The following is a 22,393-nucleotide window of genomic DNA, read 5'->3' as shown; positions in this document are numbered from 1 at the left end:
ATCTGCCTAACCTCAAACACTTCCAAGAGGTGAAAACAAAGTCTCCCATATCAAGCATGTGCTTTCTGCTTCAGAACTATGACAATGATTTGTTCTTTATTCTGCTCCTCTTCATCAAACAGAAATGAAAACAATCACTAGTATTCCGCAAGAATTCATAGAGCAAGATAATTCCAAAGGAACCAAGATTCAGCTTTTACCAACCTCTGCCAAGCAAACAGTAGCAATGAACAGAACAGCTCTGCTAAGTAAGCAGTGAGGTCTAATCCATAGTTCCCAACACTTGAGCTTTTCAAACTTTAACATGCACATTAAATTCTTATTGAAAAGCTGAAACAGTAAGTTTGCCATGGAGTCTCGGAGTCTAGGCTCCCAAGGATGCTGTTGATAACTGCTGCTCCAAGATGGACAGCTTAAAAGGTCACCTTTCAGCCCCAAGTGGGAAGTGATTTTTTTTCCTCTGGTTGCCTGCAGTACTCTTCTGATGTCGCTACTGGTGATGTTATTATGTAATTCTCTGGGTTTATTACCGTTAATTAAGTATCTGCTGCAGTACTTAATACTATGCTGGAGCAGAAATAGCACTGAGTGGACAAATACTGAAAGATATATTCATTCCACAGTCGAGAGCTGCAAATGCTGCTACATAAAGAGATGTGTGCTACAAGAAGAAAAAAGCTCATTGGATAAAAACACTATCTCTGGAGGCAAACTTTAAAAAGTCTTAAAGGAATGCTTCAAGTAAACCCTCACATGCACCCTGCAGCAATGATATTTTACCACAGTTCTGATTTCTAGAGATGTTAGTGCCTTAGGCTCTCGACTTCTGTAACCATTCGTTGGTTGACAGAAGCCACTGATGCTCTTGCGATCGTATTTAAGCACAGAAGGAAATAAAGTAAAGAATATAAAGCACTTCCCTGAACTCAGATCATGAGTTAAATGCAGACAGCATCATTGTCCTGACTGCCTCATAGGTTTGTTGTATGTATGCAGTTAGATGTTGTGCACATTGTTTCACAGCTTATTCAATATGCACCTATTGAGGGGCCAGTCAACAGCAAGTTCAATGCTCAATGCTAAGAGTCTATGCTAATATATAAATAGAGGCAGCATTGCAGTTAATTGCATTTTCTTGCTAAACAACAAGCTCCTGTTTGTGTTTATTCTTATCAAAAGCTTTCCTGATGTATTTGAAGGTACACTTCTATACTAGTATGTACAGCACAGGAAACAGAGCATGCTCTTCCTAGAGTGCTTCGGTCATGTGTAGACACAGACAGTCTGAGTTACGCGAGTTGTGGACCAGGAGGTTGGAGGAGGTGGGCCCACTGGCCATGCGTAATTCCCCTCCTCTGCATAGACACTGTTCTAGCACAAATCTACCATCAGCTGCTTTGGATATCATCCTGGCTTCCCACAAAGTGAGTTTTTGGAAACATGGATTTTTCTTAAGTATCAGTTTTCCAGGTTCTAATTTGCACGTTTGGCCAGAATATTTAGAAAGGTATATCGCCAAAATGAAGGTAGTAGATATACTACGAAATACCCCAGATATGCGGTGAGCCTCGCATTTGGAAATCATAGTGATGAAAGGAAAGAAAAAGTTTTATCTGTTTTTTAAAAATCTAAATTCATGATAGATTTGTGTGACACATCATTAATAAGCTTTTGGTCATTTTTTCCTTTAGTTGTTGTCTCCCAAATTTTTTGTGCAATAAGTTTTTGTTTTTTTGGTACTGGGGATCTAACTCGGGTAGTTGCGCTTGCAAGGCAGAAACCAGAACCACTAAGCTAAATCCCCAGCCCTGTGCAATAAGTTTTAATAAAATCATGACTACTAAAATTGTGAAACTTTGTTTTTTTAAAAAAGAGGCAGGGGTATGGGGAAAAAATGAAAACCAAGACCTGTCATGTAAAGGTACAAGATCCCAGTGATCAATGTAACTGTACTGTATACCTAAAAAGTACCAATAAGCTCAATGAGGGAAAAAAAAGAGAAAATAATACATTAAAAACTCTAAAAAATAAAAATAAAAAAGAGAAATTGAAAGTAAACTATCAAGTATTACAATGTTGAACTAGTAAGGATTGAAGTAAATGAAATAAGATTAAAGGAAAAAGAAAAGCTACCTGAATCTGTAAGTTACAAAAGTTTTCACACGCTGATGAGATGTTACTCTTAAAGCTGGAATAGCTCATAAAATATTTAGCAGTTTAAAACTTTAGAAGAAGCTGGTGAAGTTTTAAATGAAGTAAAAAAGCATCAAATTTAGAATTTTCATTACAAAATTTAAGCCAACAAATTGGTAAGTAGCAATAAACCACAAAAGGACAGTGGGATTAACTCTAATGTATTAATAGCCTTGAATTCATTTGTCTTTCGAAGGACTTACATAGGAAAGCCATTTCAGAGGCTAGAATATATTTTCCTAATTAGAGGAAGGGGGCTCGACTGGTATAAAACACTTTCCAATGCATGAGACAATTACCAATATTAGTAAATGCAATAGCATGAGGTTCCGATTAAGGATAATAGTAATAAAAGAAAAGAGCAGAGATAATGCAATGGTCATGATTTAGAAAGATGAAGAGAGCTTTCTCAACACCACCTGTAACCTGAATTGTGTAAGAGGAAAGACTGAAAATGCTAATAAGGAATATGATTAAAGGTGGGCCTGTGGTTATAAATTGCTTTTTTAATGGTGATGATAGTAGCTGACACAGAGTATAATAAGAAGATGAGAATGTCAGTATCAATTTTTATTAGTGCCATGAACGATATATAGTATATTTAAATTAGGTTCATTTGTATTAGTATTTTTGTAAGTAGTCTCTCGGGAAGCAATAACATATCTAATGCATTCTAAAAAGAAAGACTAAATAAAGTTGCCAATGTTCTCTACAAAATAGCTATAACTTTTACACCAGGGAAAATTTGCTGCACTTCCTAAGGATACTCAGAATTCAGGCATATGATTGTCATTCTGGATCACAACAAATTTAAATTTGTAGTAAATTGGAAGATCAGTTATAGAGAATGGATGGATTTATATAAAAGTTATGTAAAAATTAAAAAGACACTAAAATATAAGCTTTCATATAGATTAATACTTTTCCATCAAGATTCATATAAGACATTAATTTGATTCCTTTTCTGGGTCAGTTTAAAGCACTTAAGAAATAGCTTGGCAGCCATTCAGCCTAAGCACAACAATTGTTTAACATAAATATTAGCACAATTAAAAATGATTGGTTAGTAATTTCTATAAACTGATTCTTATTAAAGAAAAATAGGGAAGTTTGTTTGTGAATTTTCCCAGCAATTATCACCACCTTTTTTTCCATTTTTTCCCATTATGTTTACCGGTACATTTAAGGCAAACAATACAGTTACATTCATCACTGGGATTTTGCACCTTTACCTGATACTCTCGGTTCTTATTTTTCCCCATTCCCCTGCCTATCACCATCTTTCTGAATTGCTCTACTAACAAATTAGGCATGGAATATTTGACAAAAATAATTTTTAGAGAATTAGGATAATTTTTAAATAACATGTATTATTTGTCAACATTTTAATAAATGAGGCTGTTGAAAGATAAACCATAAGGTTTGAAAAGTGGAACTTTGAAAATTTGGCAGGTTGAGGACCTAAGCAATGAAATATTTCTTTTGATTTATATTCCAAACAGTATGACCCATGGATGAGAGAAAATGTAGTCTGGTGATTGAAAAGCTGGCTTGAGTCAGAAGTTTGGATTACTTAGTAGTTTTGTATCCTTGGGCTATTTACATAAACTATTTGTTATACTTTATTCCTCAGAAAATTGAAATAACCAGTCTCACCATTATAAGGTGATTGTAAGGATTAAATGAGATAATTGAGTGGTCAAGGAAGCTCAAGAGTATCTGGCACATATTGGTCTGGTTTTCAATTGGTATATAAGATAATTAACTTTATGAGATATGAGATTAACTTTATGAGATTTATACAATAAAGAAATGAATCTGATGCTGGAGAAATAAAAGGAAGCAGTGGGAGGGGGTAAAAGAAGGGAATTGAAATGTGTCGTGTACATGTACCAATTCCTTATGGTGAAGGTAGGCGTTATGTACTGCAAATGTGTACTAATAAAAGTAAAAAAAAATATCATACCTGCTACATAAAACCTCAATAAATATTACATTCATATCATTATTAATGCTAATATAAGCTTGAACAGAAATTTCTATTTCTGTAGAAATTTATATTAAAATTTCCCCCCACATATTTTCTTTTTCTCTGGGAATTCCTCTATGAATTATATATTTGTTTTTAGGTCAGTGCACATACATTAATTTTTTTTTTTTTTTGTACCAGGGATCAAACTTGGGACCTTGAACTTGTAAGGCAGGCAGCAGAACCACTGAGCTACATCCCCAGCCCAATTCTTTTAAAGTTCTCTTTTCTTTCAAGTTACACATCACTAAAAGAGAGTCTTTTTTGCACCTGAATGGTTTGATTTCCTAAAATGACCCACACAGGTCAGTCCTTTAATGATAGGGGAGTTAGCCACAGGGTCATAGGCACATGAGAGAAGTATCACAGGTACCGAAAATACCTGGTAAATCCTGAGCGCTGATTACTTTAAACTTCTCTCAGTCCTTCTATGGGGGGCATATATTCCTCAAAAAGATAGAAATTCTATATGGTAGCAAATTTAAAGCAAGAATTTGAACAAGCCAAGTGGTTCAACAGTTGGGTCATGCTCAAATGTGCACTGCATATCCTACTCTTTTCAAAGTACTTTAAAAATTAAAATTCTTAACAATGACATTGATAACCCAGGCAGGACTATAGAGTCCCTTCTAGCAAACTCCCACATAGAAGAGCATCAGCATGAATTCTAGTAGGTATTCCACCACACAGATAGGCCAAATCCAGGATAGAAAGAGTCACAAGCAACAGGGAAGGAGGTGAGAGTCTGCTCTGGAGAATCAGGCACACAGTTGCCTGGAGAAGGAACTCTGGAAACTGTTAAGGCATTATTGCTGAATAGTGGGTTATTGAATATGGTCACACATTCTTCATTTTCTAAACATTTCCCTGAGGAACACGTAGAGATTATTGCTGTTTTTTAGGAAGGAGGACTGAATAGTGGATTTGGGACTTTCTGGATTTATAATAGTAAGCCTAAAAAGTAAAAGAGCAAGGGTATCATCTTCCTTCTGACAGGAAAATCTATCCTAATCTTAAGCATGCATTTCTCTCTTTCTTAAAAAGTACTTCCTTTTAAATATAATTTGACAAAGACCCTGCAAAAGAAAATTCAATTGGAATGTATTCTGCAACATACAGGGTAGAATTTTTGAAATATTGTGGGGCATTAATCTTGAGTTATGGCATCTAAGGTAGAAAGAAATGCATAGATCCTCTCACAAAACCTATTTGTCACATTATCTTCCAATATATAGGTTAAAAATATATATAATATGGTTACCTGATGGAATTATCCAATGATTTTAAACAAAAAAGTAGATCATTTAGAACTGGGCAATCCATTAATCAGAGATTACAGTTCAGTTCACTAAGGCTCAGTGCAAAATCTAATCAATCATACAAAGTATATAGGAAGGGTGTGGCAGCCTGTGCTCCATGAAAAAAGTTGGAAGTGACATTTCAGGAAAATGTTGTGTTTTATTGTCAGAACATTAGATCAAATTGTTTTGGATCCATTATGGATATGGTTGGTCCTCTTCTCTGCTTCTTTCATGTGTAGACAGAGTGCAGGTGAAATAAGCCCTCTGGCTTATTCTTTATTCTAAAAGAAGGATTCTGAGGCTTGAGAAATATGAATCATTCTGATAATTAAAGCCATAATTCTGATAATTAAATACAAGAAAAGGTAATGTAGAAAAGATCTTACCTGAGTTCCTGGATTAGAGAATCCATTGGCACTGCAGACAAAAAGAAAAGAAAAGAAGTAGGTGACTTGTAAAACTGAATGATTGGGCCTCTTCATCCACATAGAGATAATAACCAAAACAAACGGTTAATACAGACTCCACTTGGTTTCTCACTTGGTGATTTGATCATTTCCTTGTTCTCATCCTTTGGAATTAAGAGGACAGATGAGTATGTCCTAAGACAGGCTCACTCTGGGTCCAGTGCCTTCAGCGGCCCTGGGTCGTGACAATGATAGATTAGATCTTCCATATACCTGTCTTTAGAGCTTCACTGAAAAGTTATAAGAACACAAAGGACCTGCATGAACTTTACTATGAAACTTACTTTTCATTTTTAATAGGAAATTATTCAAAATAATTAAGTTTTTTTTGTACTGCTGGAGGTCAAACCCAAGAATTCCTACGTGCTAGGCAAGAGCTCCACACCTATCACCAAGATTACATATTGAATGAGTCTGAACAAGAATTCATATAAAACTGGCAAGATCGTACTAATTGAATGAATCCCAAGATTTTATTCCATAAACTTCCTACACACAAGAAAAGAGAAATAAGATTCAGACATGTCAATATCAACAAACTTTTAAAAATGAAAAGCTCATAGAGAAGAGAGCTTTGGTTTTTATGACTGAAAAGCTGGGAACTAAAGGAGCTCATGTTTATAAATACCTGCCTACACCAAGGATAAGCAGCATATGGAGGGAGACAACAGGTGGTTTTCAAGATTACTCATGCTTCATGAGAAACAGTCGTTTCTCTTCTAGAAGAACGTTTCGGCTCTATTTAAAGGTGTGTGTGCATGTGCCAAAAGAATTCAAAGTCCAAGAAGAACTGCAATTAAAGGCTCCACATTTTAAAAGTATGAAAGGGCAGAGTGTTTTGGGACATCAGTATAAAAGATCTGAAGTTCTCAAATTCAATCTCTAGAATCCTGATACACATAGCAGGCATATCCCAAAATTGAAACAAAACATTTTTCTTAAATCCGTATTCTGCTGAGAAGTTTGCCACATAAAAATTTAGTGTCTAGAAATACTATATTTCAAATATGAGACAATAGAACGCGATGAATTTAAAGCTGGATGTGATGTCGTGGTGTGCGTTTATAATTCCAGCACTTGGGAGGCTGAGGGGTGTCAGCCTGGGCTACACAGAGAGTTCAAGCCTGGCCTGGATGAATAGCAACACCTTGTCTCAAAAATCAATCAAAACAAAATAATGAGTTCACTTTAAGAGTAATGTTAACCAAAACTAAAAAATAATACAGAGCAAAGCATTATTCTTTATTTTATTCATATACATATATATATATATATTATTCATATATATAACAAAATGTTCCATTTGGTTAGCCACTTTCAACTCAAAACCCTTCCAGAGGATGCAGGCAGCCAGAGCTCAGCTCTTCCTCAGCAATATAGCCTTTGAGGAGGAGGGGGCAGCTATCCAGTGTTTTCAGAGACACAGTGAACCTACAGTTTTCCACTTAGAATTAAGGGTCACCAAAATATAGCTAATTATAATAAAAGTTATTTTCCTTAAGGGGTGTTATTGCCAGTCAATCCTGTTTTCCAGATGTTTAGATCATCAAGGGCCTGTTTATATTTCAATATTACATTACCATCTGTTGGTTACAAAAAGAGAGGGATAACCGGAAAGTTAAACCTTCCAAACGTTACTTTGCAGAGCTGCTGGAAATTCCCAGCAGGGATAGTCAAAAACAAACATCATTATTTTTCTTGAACTAAGTATAGATTGAGAGTCACTAAACCAGATAACATAAAAATCAAAACCAGCTTTGGCAGTAAACTAACAATTCAGTCTTTCCCCTTGATTATTAAAGGTCACTTCCACATGCTGAAGGTTTCCATCAAGCGTTCCTCTCCTGCTGAACCTTAGGATGTTTTGCATGATGTTCAAATCTACTCGGTATTGCATTTTATAAAAATTAGCATCATATTATCATTGGACTTTCAGAGTTCTTTTACTCTTGGTTCGTGATATTTTGTCTTTCAATGCCTACAGCCAGTGTCCTGGTTTGATTTGAATGAAAGAAGCCCCGAGGAAGTTGTAAGCGTTATTACTACACGCTAGGGACAGAGTACTGGCACTCCCATCTTTCACGGTGTGATGGGCACGGTGTCCTGGAACCTGCTTGCTAACTCACCCTCTGTTCCTTTAGAGCAAGTACGCAGCATATTATCTTCAGCCTCTGCATCCATCTGTAACATGAACACAAAGTCCAGAGGTCAGTCCTTTGACATTGACCAAAATATGAAAACACATAATTAGAAGTTCTGAAGGTAATTATGAAAAACAGAGATGCTTTCCATGCTCTTGAATTTGATCCTGGCTCTGCTGGGACCTAACTGTGACTGCCCTCACATTCCACTAGTTTTAGAGTCACATCTATAGCTGTCGGAAACCAGAGAAAACAGGAACAAGAGGACAGATGTCCTTGTCCACAAGTGTTTCTAGTGATTCAAACACTTCTGGCATTATAAAGATAGAAAAAGGATTGTCCGATCAACAGTGCTTGTGAAGGGAAAGAAATCTCTCATGCCAAACTGAAAGACTTCAAACTGATTTACTAAACCCTCATTCCTTTCCATTTCTAGACCTTCAGTATATACTTCTAAATTAGTAAAAATGTCTGCCTGTCCAAAGGACAACATGAAGGCAAACCCTTGTAATGCACGCAGAATATATCAATGGAAGTTTTGACCATCAACAAGGACCTATATTCACTCCCAGAACTCCAGAAGAGTATGGGTTATAATCATTTCCATGGATAAGGAAGGTGAAATTGGAGTGAGGTGAATGTCTGCATCAAAATTCCATCATCACTAAAATTTTTACAGGCAACCAAATAAATTATCAGGTGGAAGCAGAGTCTTTTGAAGCCTTTTGTTTCCATAGACTCTGACCTGACAACATCCACCCATTTTACTAGAATCCGCTAATCATATCCTCGTTTAATTCACTTCTGCACATTGTCAGAAGGAATTCTTAAATGTGAATAAGTTGCTCTGCTTGTTGAAAATCAGAGGCAGGCAGAAGGCGTGCTCTGTGGCTCCCATCCTTAAAGCCTGACAGGGCAGGGAGGCGGTGTGACTGCATGGTGATGTGAGCCTCATCTCTGCTCTCAGAGGCTAGGTTGTGATTGAAGGCACTGACCTGCCATAGACTTATAATAGGGGAGCAGGTGTGGCAATGATGGACTTTAATTTCCTTTAATAAACCTTTTATGTGCCACACTTTTACTGCCATTCGACGCTCTCCAAGGTCCTGCACATAATAGGTTCATTACTTTTGATTACTATAGTCTATTGAGACAAACAACTCCAGAACACACTATATATTATGTTCAGTTAAACCAATATAGACTATTTATCCATTGTGCATTTTTTCACCTGCAACACTACAGATGAAATTAACAACAGCTCTCCTAAGCTAAAACTATTAAAACCACCAGAACTCTTTTGTCATCGCTTCATAATAAACACCATACCAATAGCTGAACTGCTTTTTAAATTAGCAAACAAAAAGTGTTCGCTGCTTTGGGTGAACAGCAGTTGCTTTAGTCTAAATAAAATGGTTCATTGTTATGAATATTTTAAAACTACACAATAAGAGAAAACAACAGTAAAACAGTAGTGATTTTTTTCCTGCTGATTTTCTTTTAAAACCACATGAATTTATGACAGATGTGACACCGCCTGAGCTTAGGATGGCTTGGTTTACTCAGGATGGCGAGCACTGCCTGTGAAATCCCCCTCCTCCCAGGAGTGTCCCTGTTGCATACAAAGTGGCTCAACTCATGACAACACCCTCCATGTGCCACATGAATAACTAGATTAAGAGAGAGCAGTAGCAAGTGAGGGTTGAAATGATGAAGCCCATCAAATGTGTCTGAGGAAGCTACTCCCACGGGAGAGCATCCCTGCAACCTGAGTCTATTATCCTGCCACATGGGTGCTATTAACTTTCCCTCTTCAGCCCCTCTGAAAAAAATCCCCGTAAAGGCAAAGGAAGGTTGAACTCCCTGAGTTTCTTTACCAAAACTGAAACACACACTGCCAAGAGCACCAGCAGGCACACATAAAAGTTTCACCAACATACTTAATGTAACCCTCTTTCTAATAGTTTTAAACTGAATTCTATTTTGCAATTCTCTCTCCAACAGTCTGGGGTCTTGCTGCAACCCCATGCAGCCGCCTCTCCATTAGAGTCATTGGAAAGGATACATAAATATTCATGGACCTCTTCTTGACTGTGCTTGGAAAGCTGGTCTCATAAGTGTATTTTGTTGAGCTATTGTTCTCTTGTTGGTGTAGCATATACATCTAAAAACCGATAAACTGATCATTCATTTGTAAAATGAACTTTTCAAATTTAACTTGCAGGCTAAGTTGCAGGAGTGAAATAGATCAAGATTATAATTTACAAGCTGTCTGTGGCATCTTCCCAGTCTCCTTCATACCTGCAGAACCACACTAAGTTCAATGCATCATCATGTCTTGTGGCTCATTGGAGAGTAAGAATATTGGAAACCTAGAGCCCATGTAATTCTCATTTTGGAGTAGGTTTTAACTTTTTTTGGCATCGAACTCAGGTCCTTGCGCTTTCGAGGTAGGCAGCAGAACCACTGAGCTACATCCCCGGCCCTGGTTTTAACATTTACAAAATGGTTCTTTCTCCTCATCCATCTCAATTCAAAAATGGATCTTTGTGGGCTGGGGATGTAGCTCAGTGGTACAGCACTTTCCTAACATGCCCTAGAGCCTGGATTTTATCTCACACTGTAAAACAAACAAACAAATAGTAACAATGAAATCAAACAACAGCTTTTTGTTTTCTTGAGCCTTTTACTGGGAGTAGAAATTTCTAAATATTCTTCTCTTTTATTATTCTTATGGGCTTTAATAAGTTGCCAATGTGTAGGCTTAATTTCATAAAAATTAAATCTTATATTAAGTGAGTACCTTATTCAAGACATGTGTCCCTAGAGGACATGTGTCTACTCAGTGTATGTCTTGAGATCTGGGTCAGGGGTGGATTATCATTCTTTCTAATTCTTACGGAATTAGAGTGGAATTCCAAGGTTATGGTGTGATTCAGGAAAATGACCTAAATAACGCGTGCTACAATGTGGAAATTTCTAGTTATTGTTGAAAACTTTATTATTTTCCACTGGAAAAGGACACTAGATTATCTTCACTGCCTAGGACCCATAAACTACTGAAAAGTCAGCAGTTACCTTTGCAAAATTTAACAAGTTACTATGTATCTCAAAACAAAAATTTTATTTTAGAAAAGCTCCTTTCTCCAGATTTCTTAGGGCTTTTGTATACCTCATTTCATAGTTTATGGGTGAAAACAATAGAAGATCTTTTTTTGAGATTCCAACAATGGATTCTTCCTGTCTTTGACAATCTACTTTTCCATAGAGATAAGAATACTATAGATAAAATTCACTACTCTTTAAGAATAGGTATGTTTAATCTATAACGATTGATATATTCTGTATAATATTAATTTAGAAACTAGGAAAAGTGTTTTTTGATAAATATCACTGATAATAAAGCCAATAGCTTTTTAAAAAGTTTCATGTTCCAGTTTTCTTGGGAAAAGAGTAAATACAAGGAGAAAAGGCAAGAGGAAAAATTTATAAAATGAAGGGAAAGAACCAAAATTTGGAAGAAAGATGTGTAAGAATCAAAAATGGAAATAAGCAGATGGGAAATGAAGATGAAGAATGTCCATAGAGGAAAATTTTAATTATTAAATTGAATTTGGAAGACTCCCATTTAACTTCTTTCTACACTTACAGACCTATATAGAGAGGTATGAAGTGATTTTCAGGTTATTTGTATAAGACCATGTCTTCTTGCTGGAGCTTACATCAGAGGCAATAAAGAGACCTGGTACCTTCTTTAGGGCTGAAGAGAAAGTCCCAGAATTGCTTCTTTGTGAAAGGCAGAGATTCAAGGAGTAATACAGAGAACTGGAGTATGGGAAGATTTAGTTCCCTTTTATTTTTTGCTCAAAATCCTACTTTACCCTAATGGAAATAAATAAATAAAATCTCCAATTCTCCAAGGAACTATATAATCACTTCTTACTAATTGAGTAGAACAAATCTCTTGGTGGTGTTTTGTTTTCTTCTTTCAACGGAGCCCTACACAACAAACTCAATATATCGTTAGTATATACTTATAAAAGTAGGCTTGAGGTGGTTAATATTTGTAAGAAACGTCATGGTGATCACTATTTTTGAAGGTGCTCTCTGAGAAAAAGTTATACAATTAATACTGTCTAGTTAATATCTCCTGTAGGGATTTCTAACACGAGAAGTGCTCATGTGTTCAACTTTCAGCAATTTTCCTCCTTAACCAGATACCATCGTGTTCTTTCCCTGAAACGATGTGGTTTGGTATGTTGTATCATGTTGCTTTCGTGAGGTGTCCTTTCTGTCCTCAGGAACTTGTAAGGAAGGTGAGATTAAGTTCCATGGCTGCTAAGAAAAGGTCCTGAGTCCACTTGGGGAATTCTTTATTCTCAATGGATGCTTCCTTTTCAAAACTATTTTTTTTTAATGACAAGAGAAACCCAGGAAATTGGGAGAAAAAAAAAAACAACTAGGCCCAGAAAAGGAGACAACTATATTGTGCCAGTATATTAGGATGAAATTTGTCAGGATTGAGGAACAAAGAATCTGATATTGAGTGCCCCTTCTTTGACGACATTGGCCTCAATTTGTTATAAACATAGTTTTTTTGTTAGCCTAAAATCACAGCAAAGATGTTTACCAGTCACACAGGAAAAATTTGGGGGAAATGAGCTATAATATTAACAAAGGAAAATATTAATGTACAGAGAAGAATACCGAGATAGAATGTTTAATGGTGTGTTTTCCTCTGCTCTAACTTTCTTTTTACTTTTCTAGTTTTCTTTTCGTACATCTATTATTTGAAAAGAACAGGAGTACATTCAAGAAGTTTTTTTTAAAAAATCTATATTCTAACAAAAATGTTTTTTATATCATATATGATGATATATCTACAATTTTCTGAAATCTCCATCCTTTATTTAGGACATACTATTCCTGATATCAACACTCTTTCCTCTATGTCTTTTATTGTACTGTATTTTGATTTTGTACCGAACACTGAAGAGTTAATGATACTTCTTGTCTCCCCCAATCTCTCTTAATCCCCCAAAACATCGAATCTCAAGGAAAAGCAGATTCAGTCACTATCAGATTAAGTACAGTTCTCTGGGTAAATAGCTCTACCTGAGGGCCACAGGCATACACATTACTCAAAGATGAGAGAATTTTCAAGGGGAATTTTTTAGAGTCACTGGGAAATGTATAACAAGGAAAGAAATGCTAGACCTGAGATAAATTTGGGTGGTGTTATACAAGGAGGATAATTTATTTTGATTTCTGAGCTGTCACTGCTTTTGTAGACTTCATTCTGTAACTTTGTACAACTGGCAATGCTGAATATAAACCAAAGCCATATGTTTGTGTCCTTTTGCCAAACGACTTCAGCAAATAGTTCTATTATTCCCTTAGGTAACCAACGTGAGCCAAGGATTTCTATTAGTTGCCATACCATGGCCTTAGAGCTACAGCTTTGTGACATTAGGTAGAAATTGCCAGCTTTACATTTTAGGAGATTTTTTTAAAAATATGCTCTGTTTAAGAATAACTTAGGGAAAGTGACACACTTAAGAGGGCCTCTAAAATGTTTTTCTAGCTGAAATTTTGAGCTGAGTCTATTGTAAAATATGTAAATGTTAGAAATAAACTCCTTTATAGAAGCATACATTATGTTAAGTAGATTATATTTTCCAAGGACAACTGAATCCCTTACTTTTCAGTATTTGTAGGAATTAATTATAGAAGTGATCTATACTGCTTTTTAAAGCATACTTTTAAAATATCTTATTTGCACTTAGTCTTTAAGCAAACTAATTTCTGACACAAATGAATTCAAAATGGATTTTTAAAACTATTTTAACAATGAACCTTTCTTTAATGGCAAATATATGTGAACTAAATAAAACATATCACTCAATATGCAAAAAGGTATAGAGGCTTAGAGCACTGCATGCACTTAGTGGTTTAAAATGCTAAATTGATTGTGCTCCTGACAAAAATCGCAATCTTAAATTCAGCACTAACAATAAATTTCGAGTCAAAGCCGCAGAGGTGGAGCATGGTTGTACAGGAGAGCCTTCATACAAATTCTTTGATTTAATTAGTTTTCTTTCTATATATTCTACTTTTCAATTAAAAAAAAAAGAAGTGGCCCACCGCTCTCTTTCTTTGGACAACTTGTAACCCAACTCAGTTTGCCCTGCTCCGCCAGAGTGACTAAATGTCTTTGTCCAATTCAGTGAGAAATCCTGAAATTCATTCTGTTAAAAGAAAAACATAAAAGAAGGAAAGCATATCAGGCTGGAAAAATAAATAGATGAGCAAAAATAAGCACTGACATGGACATTAAACAGTGAGTTGACATGTTTACTTCTAATTTGATTGGATTATAGTATAAACAGAATGAACAATTTTTATACTATATATTATTGAGGAAATGATTTTTACACTTTTAAAGGTAAGCCAAATTCATTTTTGTTTTAATTACTGAACCATAAAAATTAAGTTTGAAAATTGGATGAGAGACATATTTTGTTACTGTTATTATTGTTGTTGTTGTTGATGGTTCTGGTGATCAAACCAAGATGCTAAGATGCTAAGCAGGTATTCCACTACTGAGCTACATCCCCAGCCCTATTCCATTCATGCATTCCTTACTTAGTCATGCCGAACATTGAACCCAGGGCCTTCCTGTGCATGCTAAGCATACTCTACCACTGAGGTACCTCTCAGCCTCATTATTGCTATCATTTTTACTTTTAAGCAGCAATATTAAAAAGTTGAGGAAATATTTGCATTGTATTATGTTCAAGAAGTCATGAGTGATAAAATGTGTCCTTTTGCTACTCAGAGGTCTTCTTAACAAGGACATCAAAAACTGCTACTAATCCCTTGGCCAATGTTTTAACTCGCTTTCCAAGGAACTGATTTACTTTGTCATCAGTCACTAAACACAGAGCTGCATCCCCTCTATTTGCCCTCAGGGATAGAAACAAAATCTAATTTCAGGAGGCCACTTGGCCCTTGAGAAAAAACTTTGAAATTCAGTGTTTTGCAGTCAACATGCTAGGGAAGGCCAATTTATTCCAATGCCACATATATTGATACTGAATGCTTAAAATCTTCATAGCTGGCTGTGCTGGTAAAATACAGGCCACTGACCTTCCTTACAGAGGATTTCTGCTGCCCTGTGTTTTACCCTTTGCAAGATATGGGAGGGCCAAGCCCTTAACTGAAGGTGTCTGTGTTACTTGTAGATTTTGACCAAATATTAAGCAGATGCTTCATCAACTCAAGTCAGCAACTGTAGTTCCTGGAGGGAAAATGAAGAAAAAACTCTCTCATGCAATAGTGCAGATTGTTGCACATGGTGTAGAATTGAAAGTTGCGCAGGAGCTTGGAAATTCTTAGTTTGTGTGTTGATGGCAACTTTAAAAAGGCTTTCTCTACAAATGCTTTTGACCCATTCTATTGCACCCTCAGTTCAGACAGAGTTCTGGAGCTTTCCACCTGCCTATTCCCTTTTGTTTGTCATACACTAACCTAAAACAAAAGATCCTGGAAAACAGTCACACTAGCGAACAAAGCTCTTTCTAAATCCTGAAAGTAATGGCTTTTTGTCTAATACCCTATCGTGTTATGTATTTATTAGCAATACATTTTCCATTTATTTTCTCAAAGATTGCCAATAAAGAACTGAATCACATAAGGGAGTAGCTGTAAAGGCTCTGAGTTCCCTAATGTCAAACTCATTAGCATCCGAATAAGCACACAGCAGCACATCATCTGCACAATTGCAATTTTTTACTACTTTTAATAGCGTTTCTCAAAGGGCTCATTTTCAACTTTCTTCAGTGGTTAGTTGGGTCTCAGGGGAAAAGGAGCTTCCTGACGCTCACAGCTTCCACTCAACAACCCGGCCGTTTGCTGTCAGACGTATCAGGGCTCTGCCCTAACCCCATCTGCTGTGGCTTCCTTCCCTGGGGACAGAGTGGAGGCAGTGCAGCTGAGATCAGCTTGGAGAAGTGTGCAGAGGGTGCCCAGAAAATATAAGTTTAGGAATATGATTTGACACACAAGGGCTCATGAAGTCAAGGCACACCAAACTGGGAACCAGAGCTCCCAGGCACTCATTCCTTGGTCATTAACTCCACCCACCTGCTCTTTGGAAGTTCACTTTTCAAGATATTGTCAGAAATCTTCCACTGAAATCAGTTCCCTCTCTGCACTGCCTGTGTGCTATCTTATGAAAGAGACACTTTCAAACCCGCCTTTTATTAATGCTCGTCTTCTTCTTCTTCTTTTTTTTTTTTTGCTGGTGATCTTAAATAATTTTATAAAATTTAAGAACTTAACAAAAGATTACCAGGAAATATACATTTTAAGATCATTACCCTAAGACTTGGAAGCTTAACTAAGCTCCCAGAATTTGCAACAGAATTAGTTCCATCCTCCACCAGCTAAGAAGAACACATTTGCACTGACACTTATATTTTTTCTGGAAAAAAAAATCCTAAAAGAGGCAACTACATGACAACCAAGGTATTAGTAACCTAATGGGTGTATTCTCTCCAATAATGACTTGGCTTTACTTGTTACATGAAGTCATCATCAAGTACTCCATTCATCTGCTTTCCTAGCTGCCAATAATTAGGAATGCTCAGTCCTTCCAGCTGCTTTGTGGATTAGTACCTGCTTCTGAAGGAGACAGTTCTCCAAAACTATGATACAATGCAAATGAATCTACCCTGTGATTTCAAAAAATAGATTATATTATATTTTATTTTATTATTGTGAAATAAAGGATCTAAAGTTATATGATACTTAGGTATATTGCATTCCCAAAATAGAGAATCATAGACTTACTCATAGTTAGAATGATTTTTTAAAAAATCCTCCAAAATGAAGACAATGTGAAAAATTTGGTAAAGGGTAAATAGATTTAATATGAAATTATATATATATATATATATATATATATAGTACTTATAGCTTATGATATAAATAATATGAAGTCACTACTGCTACTAATTTCTTTTTGGAGTTTGCCTAGAAATGAAATCAGCTTCTTCTCTCCTAGCTAGGCAGGAGCTGCACTGCAGTCCTCTCCAAAGTTTAGAATGTTAATGTAATTTCTGAAGACCACTCTTAGATTTGGTTCTTTAACAAAAGACTGTCAGCATATTTACTTTGGCATTGTGATCCCTTTTGAGGTCCTATCTCTATAACTTCCAACACTTTTAATCTTAGTTTTAATCACTATTCTCATGTAAATATTTCACCAAGTATTCATTGGTGATGGTGAAAAGGGGGGACTGCCCTTGCTTATTTTATGGCGAATCCTTGAAAGTTCTGTTTCTAAATTTATTTTATATTAATCAACATGAGAATATAATAGTATACATTTTATAGCCAAAATAGTATAACATTATAGTCTGTACTACTATATATGTGTATGTCATTTTGATGGTGTCTTTGACTGGAAAGACAATGGAATTCTTCAGTTTTCCATTAGCCATTTTACTCCACAAAATTTCTATTGAAAATGTAAGCACCTTATTTTAGAGTTACCAATCAGTGAGCTCTAAAGTTGTTTTTTCCTTCGCAGCAAGAGATTCTATGTTTAGAAATCAATGTACAATTTTTTTAAGCTTACTGTTACTTAATATGTATGCCATTGAAAATTACTTTCTTCTGCTCCGCTCTCCAGGCTGATTATTAGGGAATATGCTTCATTGGCTGGAGCAATGAAGAGTATTGAGTGTCGTTTAGGATATCTTAAGCAAAGAAAAATACTATTTATTGACCACAAGCTTAACTTTTACTATCAGCTCATAATCAGGTGCCTGATCACAGTAGTAGAAAACAAGGGTTTCTGAAAAACGGAACCGCACTGTAGGAAAAGCAGCTCCCACTGCAAAAATGGGCCAGTGGGATCATTTACTCTTAGGAAAAATGTTTCAGATTTTAAATCACTGTATATTCAGGAGGATGAATTCCTTGATATTAGCAATCAAATTGCTTTTCATGATCCACTTTTAGTATCTTTGATTCCCAGAGAGATTGCTGAAGTTCAAAGACAAACAAAACTTGTGATTGAGAATAACTGTTAATTTTAAAGAAGAATAAAGTGAGATTTCTCAAATAATGTACTAAATTTCATTCAACAGCTTAGTTGATTTTTACTGGTTAGTCTAGCTATTTCATATGTCTACCCTCCCTAGAAAATCTTTCAAGGAATTTTCAGCGCCAGGAGGGCTCTAGCAACTCTGATCTGCCCTCTGAACATGTAATTTTTGCTCTGCATGTTTGCTGAAGTCATATGAGGCATATGAAATAGTTATTCCTGCTCTAGTAGGAATTACAGCATTTTGTATGTGTCCTTCCAGTCCCCATTTTCTCCTTAAACTCTGAAGCAGTTCCAATAACTTATGCAAGACCTATATTTCTCTCTGTGAGATGATTTAACTTTCACCTGATTTAAGTAACAAAATAGCCCTTGAAGATACTTAAAACCTTGCTGTAATTAACATAACTGCATTTAGATACCATTCATGACTGATAATTCCAACACCTTGTGGGAAAAAAAGTTGCATACTGTAAACATTATAAACATATTCAAATAAGCTTAACACAATCTGCCATGCTTATTTCTGCCTAGATCATGGACCAGCGAAATGGTTAATGCAAATGGATTTATAATTTGCTTTGGGGGGCCAGTTTCTTCTCCTTATTTATTAGCCCAGCTGATGGGGCAGATTTGATGAGGCACTTCTGGAATAATTGAGTCATCACACAAAGAAGGCTGCTAGCATTCAGAGTGGTTTTATCAGCAGCAAGCAGGCCTGATTACTGACAATTACACTCTGATCCGGTGATGGAGGAGAAAGAGCCAACGAGTGGGAAATGTCCGTGTTTCTATCCAGGAATAATTTCTACATTCATTTTACATGCTAAGTGTTTCCTATCTCTGCATAATAAACTGTAAACAGGAATAGATGGCACAATGTCCCTTAATATTTCCTGGTAATGAAGACACAAATGTACAGTGAGTGCTGATAAATATAGATGAAACATAAGCTATTCTCCCGGTCTGTATTGTTACCTTTAAAACAAATGCATTTTTGTGGTAAAAGCATAATCATAGCTAATGCAAAAAAATGACAGAAGATTGAAACTGTCCTTGTAACTACATAGAAACTTTGCAAAAGTCCTGTTAATCACTGCTGCTTTAAAGGCTGGTGAGCTGAAGGTGAGATCTTTCTAGAAACCACATCATTCTGTTTCTCAATAGTCAACTATGAAGAACTCAGGTTACACAAAGCAAAAGACAGTGTGGTAGTGACCTCCATTAACACACCCAGAGAGCACACTTCAATGCTAACCTGAGAAAACAATGAAGCTGGCACAAGAAGACATCTTCCCCAGTGTGGCTTTCAATTTCCCTTCCATCAGGCCTTCCCACAAAATGTTGATAGTGAATAATAAAGTTAGACCAGAGATTGTGTGATCTGCCGTAGAGAGCAATGTGTTACTGCCTTAAGTCTGGTATTTGTAACCACTTGCCTGGGACATGGTTTACTAACAAAGTACTATGAGCAAAAATGTAACTCATGGATAGGTCATCATAAACTAGTTTTTCCTCTGATTCAGAATCTGGTTTGAACTGCTCAGAGAAAGGGAAGGTTCGGGTTTCTGAACAGGCTACTGCAGACTTCAGTGGGAACACTTTAATTTCCTGTGATATCAAGAGCTTTTTTCTTTTAAAACGCCAATCAGGTGTGAAACTACGCATAATGAACCTGCCTGGATCTGTTTGCTTAATTTTTTCTCTAAAGCCCCTTCCTGGCCTCCAAAGAAATAAAAGTTATTCTTTGTCTTCCTGCAGTAACTATGGAAACTGTTTTATTAAACTAACCACTTAACTTCAAGGCTTGTATTGCCACTAAATGTGTTATTTTGAGTAAATCTATACTAAACAAACTTATAATGTCAAAATACTTTTAACAAAGTTCAAAGAGCACTTGTTGATTAAAAAATGAGGCCTTTCATTATTTAACGAGAATTTTCTCTATTTAAGCTATTTTATTGTATAGATTGTTATGTAATATCCTTGATATCCTTGGATATTTTTCCTTATCCATTTTTAAGAGGTTCTTTAGAATTCACTCGATAAATTGGCTGTTTTTCAGCAGTAACTGCTTTTCATTAGCATCTACACCATGTTCTATAAGTATGAATAAATATATTCCTTTATCTTTATTATTTGACTGTGAAATACCAAATGAGAGAATCTACTGAAGTTTACAAAGAAAATAACGTAACTCTCAATTGTTGAGGTCAATGGGATATTACAGTTTTACATAATAATCCCTGGATTTTATTCTCATTATATAAACTAGACCGTCTAATATAGATTATTAAAGTACAAGTATCTTTCTCTTAAAATGCACTTGTATTGGTTCCAAGCACAGTTGTAAGCAGGAATCCATGTGTTCCCTCATCTAGACAGTGGACACAAAAGGATACACAAAACACAACTTTTCCTCTCCACGGTACAAATCACAAGCAGAGAATTCAAAGGAGTTCAGAGCATTAGAACCCAAGGAGGCAGAAGAAACACTGGGAGCCAGACTTAGATCAGCCTGGAAGAGCTTCCTGAAGATGATGGTTCTTGAAAGTGTTGTCTCTAGAGAGATTCAGAAAACTTTGACTGAGATAATAAATGTCCCCAAAGACCAATTGAGAGGATAAGTATTCAAATTGGTTTAAACAATGCATTAAAGCCATTTTTTTTATAGTTACAAGAGGATCAAAGAAACTAGATGGTCAAATTAGAGATATAAAAGTAAATATTTGGAATTCGTCAATTGAGTTTGTAACTTTTCAAGGAATTTTTCCCTTCCACCTCAGGAATGCAAAGTCTGCCTGTTGAAATGTGATTTATAATTCATGCAGTTGTTGACACCATCACCTAGGATCCTGTATATTCCAAAAGTAGTTTGATAGCATATTCATAGTTTCCTGTATTCTGCCTGATGTTCTACTTATTTGTGCCCATTTTATTTCTCTGGCATGTGAAGAGCTTGTCTCTTTGACTTTTTATTGCAACGTAATATTTTGGCTATCATAGGGCACTCTATGGATCTGAATTGCAATAAACCAAAAGTAATCCTTCTCAGATGCTTGAAATAACAGTTTATTAATTGGATTCTAGTGCAAAAAGCCCAAATATTAAGCATTGAGGATACTATAGATTTCATAGGTTTGTTTACTATGCCAGGTAGGGAGAATCTAGAAGTTTTTCTTCCCTCATGTTGAAAACATGGGTTCTCTTAAGGTAAATAAGAGCAAATGGGAAGTGCAACACATCTTATGATGAGATTTTCTCCAATGTTTACTCTTACTTCACTTATATGAAAAATTACAGCAATTTATAATGGCTCTTTTGTAGGAATTAAAGCACATTGTAATACAGTTTGTCTTGTTTTTCCAGATTTGGAAAGAAAACAGTCTAGGAAGGCCTCCAATCACTTAAACTCTATGCCATTTCTAGCTCTTACACCTCCGTTTTCTCACTGAAACTTTGCCAGAATGTCCTGACTATTGTAAACCAGAATTTTATTTTAAGCCAAGTACAGGCATATACTCCAAACTAATAACTTTTACATTGGAGAGAAACTGGCCCTAGCCATAAGGAAAGATGGAACTAATCCATTTTTTATCAAAAGAGTAAAGTGACACAGTATTTTCTAAATAAATACAGCGTGCCTTTATGGGTCTCATCAGGAGTAGGCACTCCTGTAAATTGCTTTATATACAGACTTTTATTCCTTCATTAAAATATTTTTCAGTAAAACATTCTTCACTGTTTCACTATTTCATGACCTATGAGAAATATTTTCATTTTTATACACAAGGAAAGGAAGGTTTATCCTGTGCAGAGGTAGAGTTAGGATTCACATGGCAGTGGTCTGCTTTCAAGGTCCAGGCTGGATCTCTGCAGCAGATACATGGACTTCTACCTGTTGTACACCATGATGCTCTCTCCTGCTCAATGAAACAGACTCACTGAAACATGCAGTCATTTACATCTCTAAGGACAAGACACCGAGTTGTTTACAAATATACCATGTGGGGAATTTTTGGCAAGGGACAGTGAGAGATGTCACAAAGTAGAAGAAAGAAACCTGTAGGTGAGCAATAATCATCATTCATAGCCATAAAATAACTATTTCAACACCTATAAACTTTCTTTTTTTTTTTTTTTTTTTT

The 22,393-nt window shown here is 35.9% G+C and overlaps 1 protein-coding gene across 4 annotated transcripts in view; it reads right to left on the bottom strand.

The window, feature by feature from the left end:
- The window catches only part of St18 (ST18 C2H2C-type zinc finger transcription factor), a 310,680-nt gene that overhangs the window by 88,385 nt on the left and 199,902 nt on the right, over positions 1–22,393 (bottom strand). For 3 of the 4 annotated variants that reach the window (XM_033760733.1, XM_033760734.1, XM_033760736.1), the window contains exons 3-4: positions 8,117–8,171; positions 5,910–5,940 (exon numbers count right to left, since the gene is read on the bottom strand). In XM_033760733.1, coding sequence (XP_033616624.1) covers positions 5,910–5,940; positions 8,117–8,171 — 86 coding nt within the window. Of the gene's footprint in view, positions 1–5,909; positions 5,941–8,116; positions 8,172–14,275; positions 14,345–22,393 lie in introns of those variants that run through there. The other variant, XM_033760735.1, reaches the window with a different exon arrangement.

Source organism: Fukomys damarensis, unplaced genomic scaffold, assembly GCF_012274545.1.
Source record: "Fukomys damarensis isolate Sample0158 unplaced genomic scaffold, DMR_v1.0_HiC HiC_scaffold_5, whole genome shotgun sequence".
Classification (NCBI taxonomy): domain Eukaryota; kingdom Metazoa; phylum Chordata; class Mammalia; order Rodentia; family Bathyergidae; genus Fukomys; species Fukomys damarensis.
Note: the sequence above shows the minus strand (reverse complement) of the source record. Positions and strands in the feature narration are given on the sequence as shown.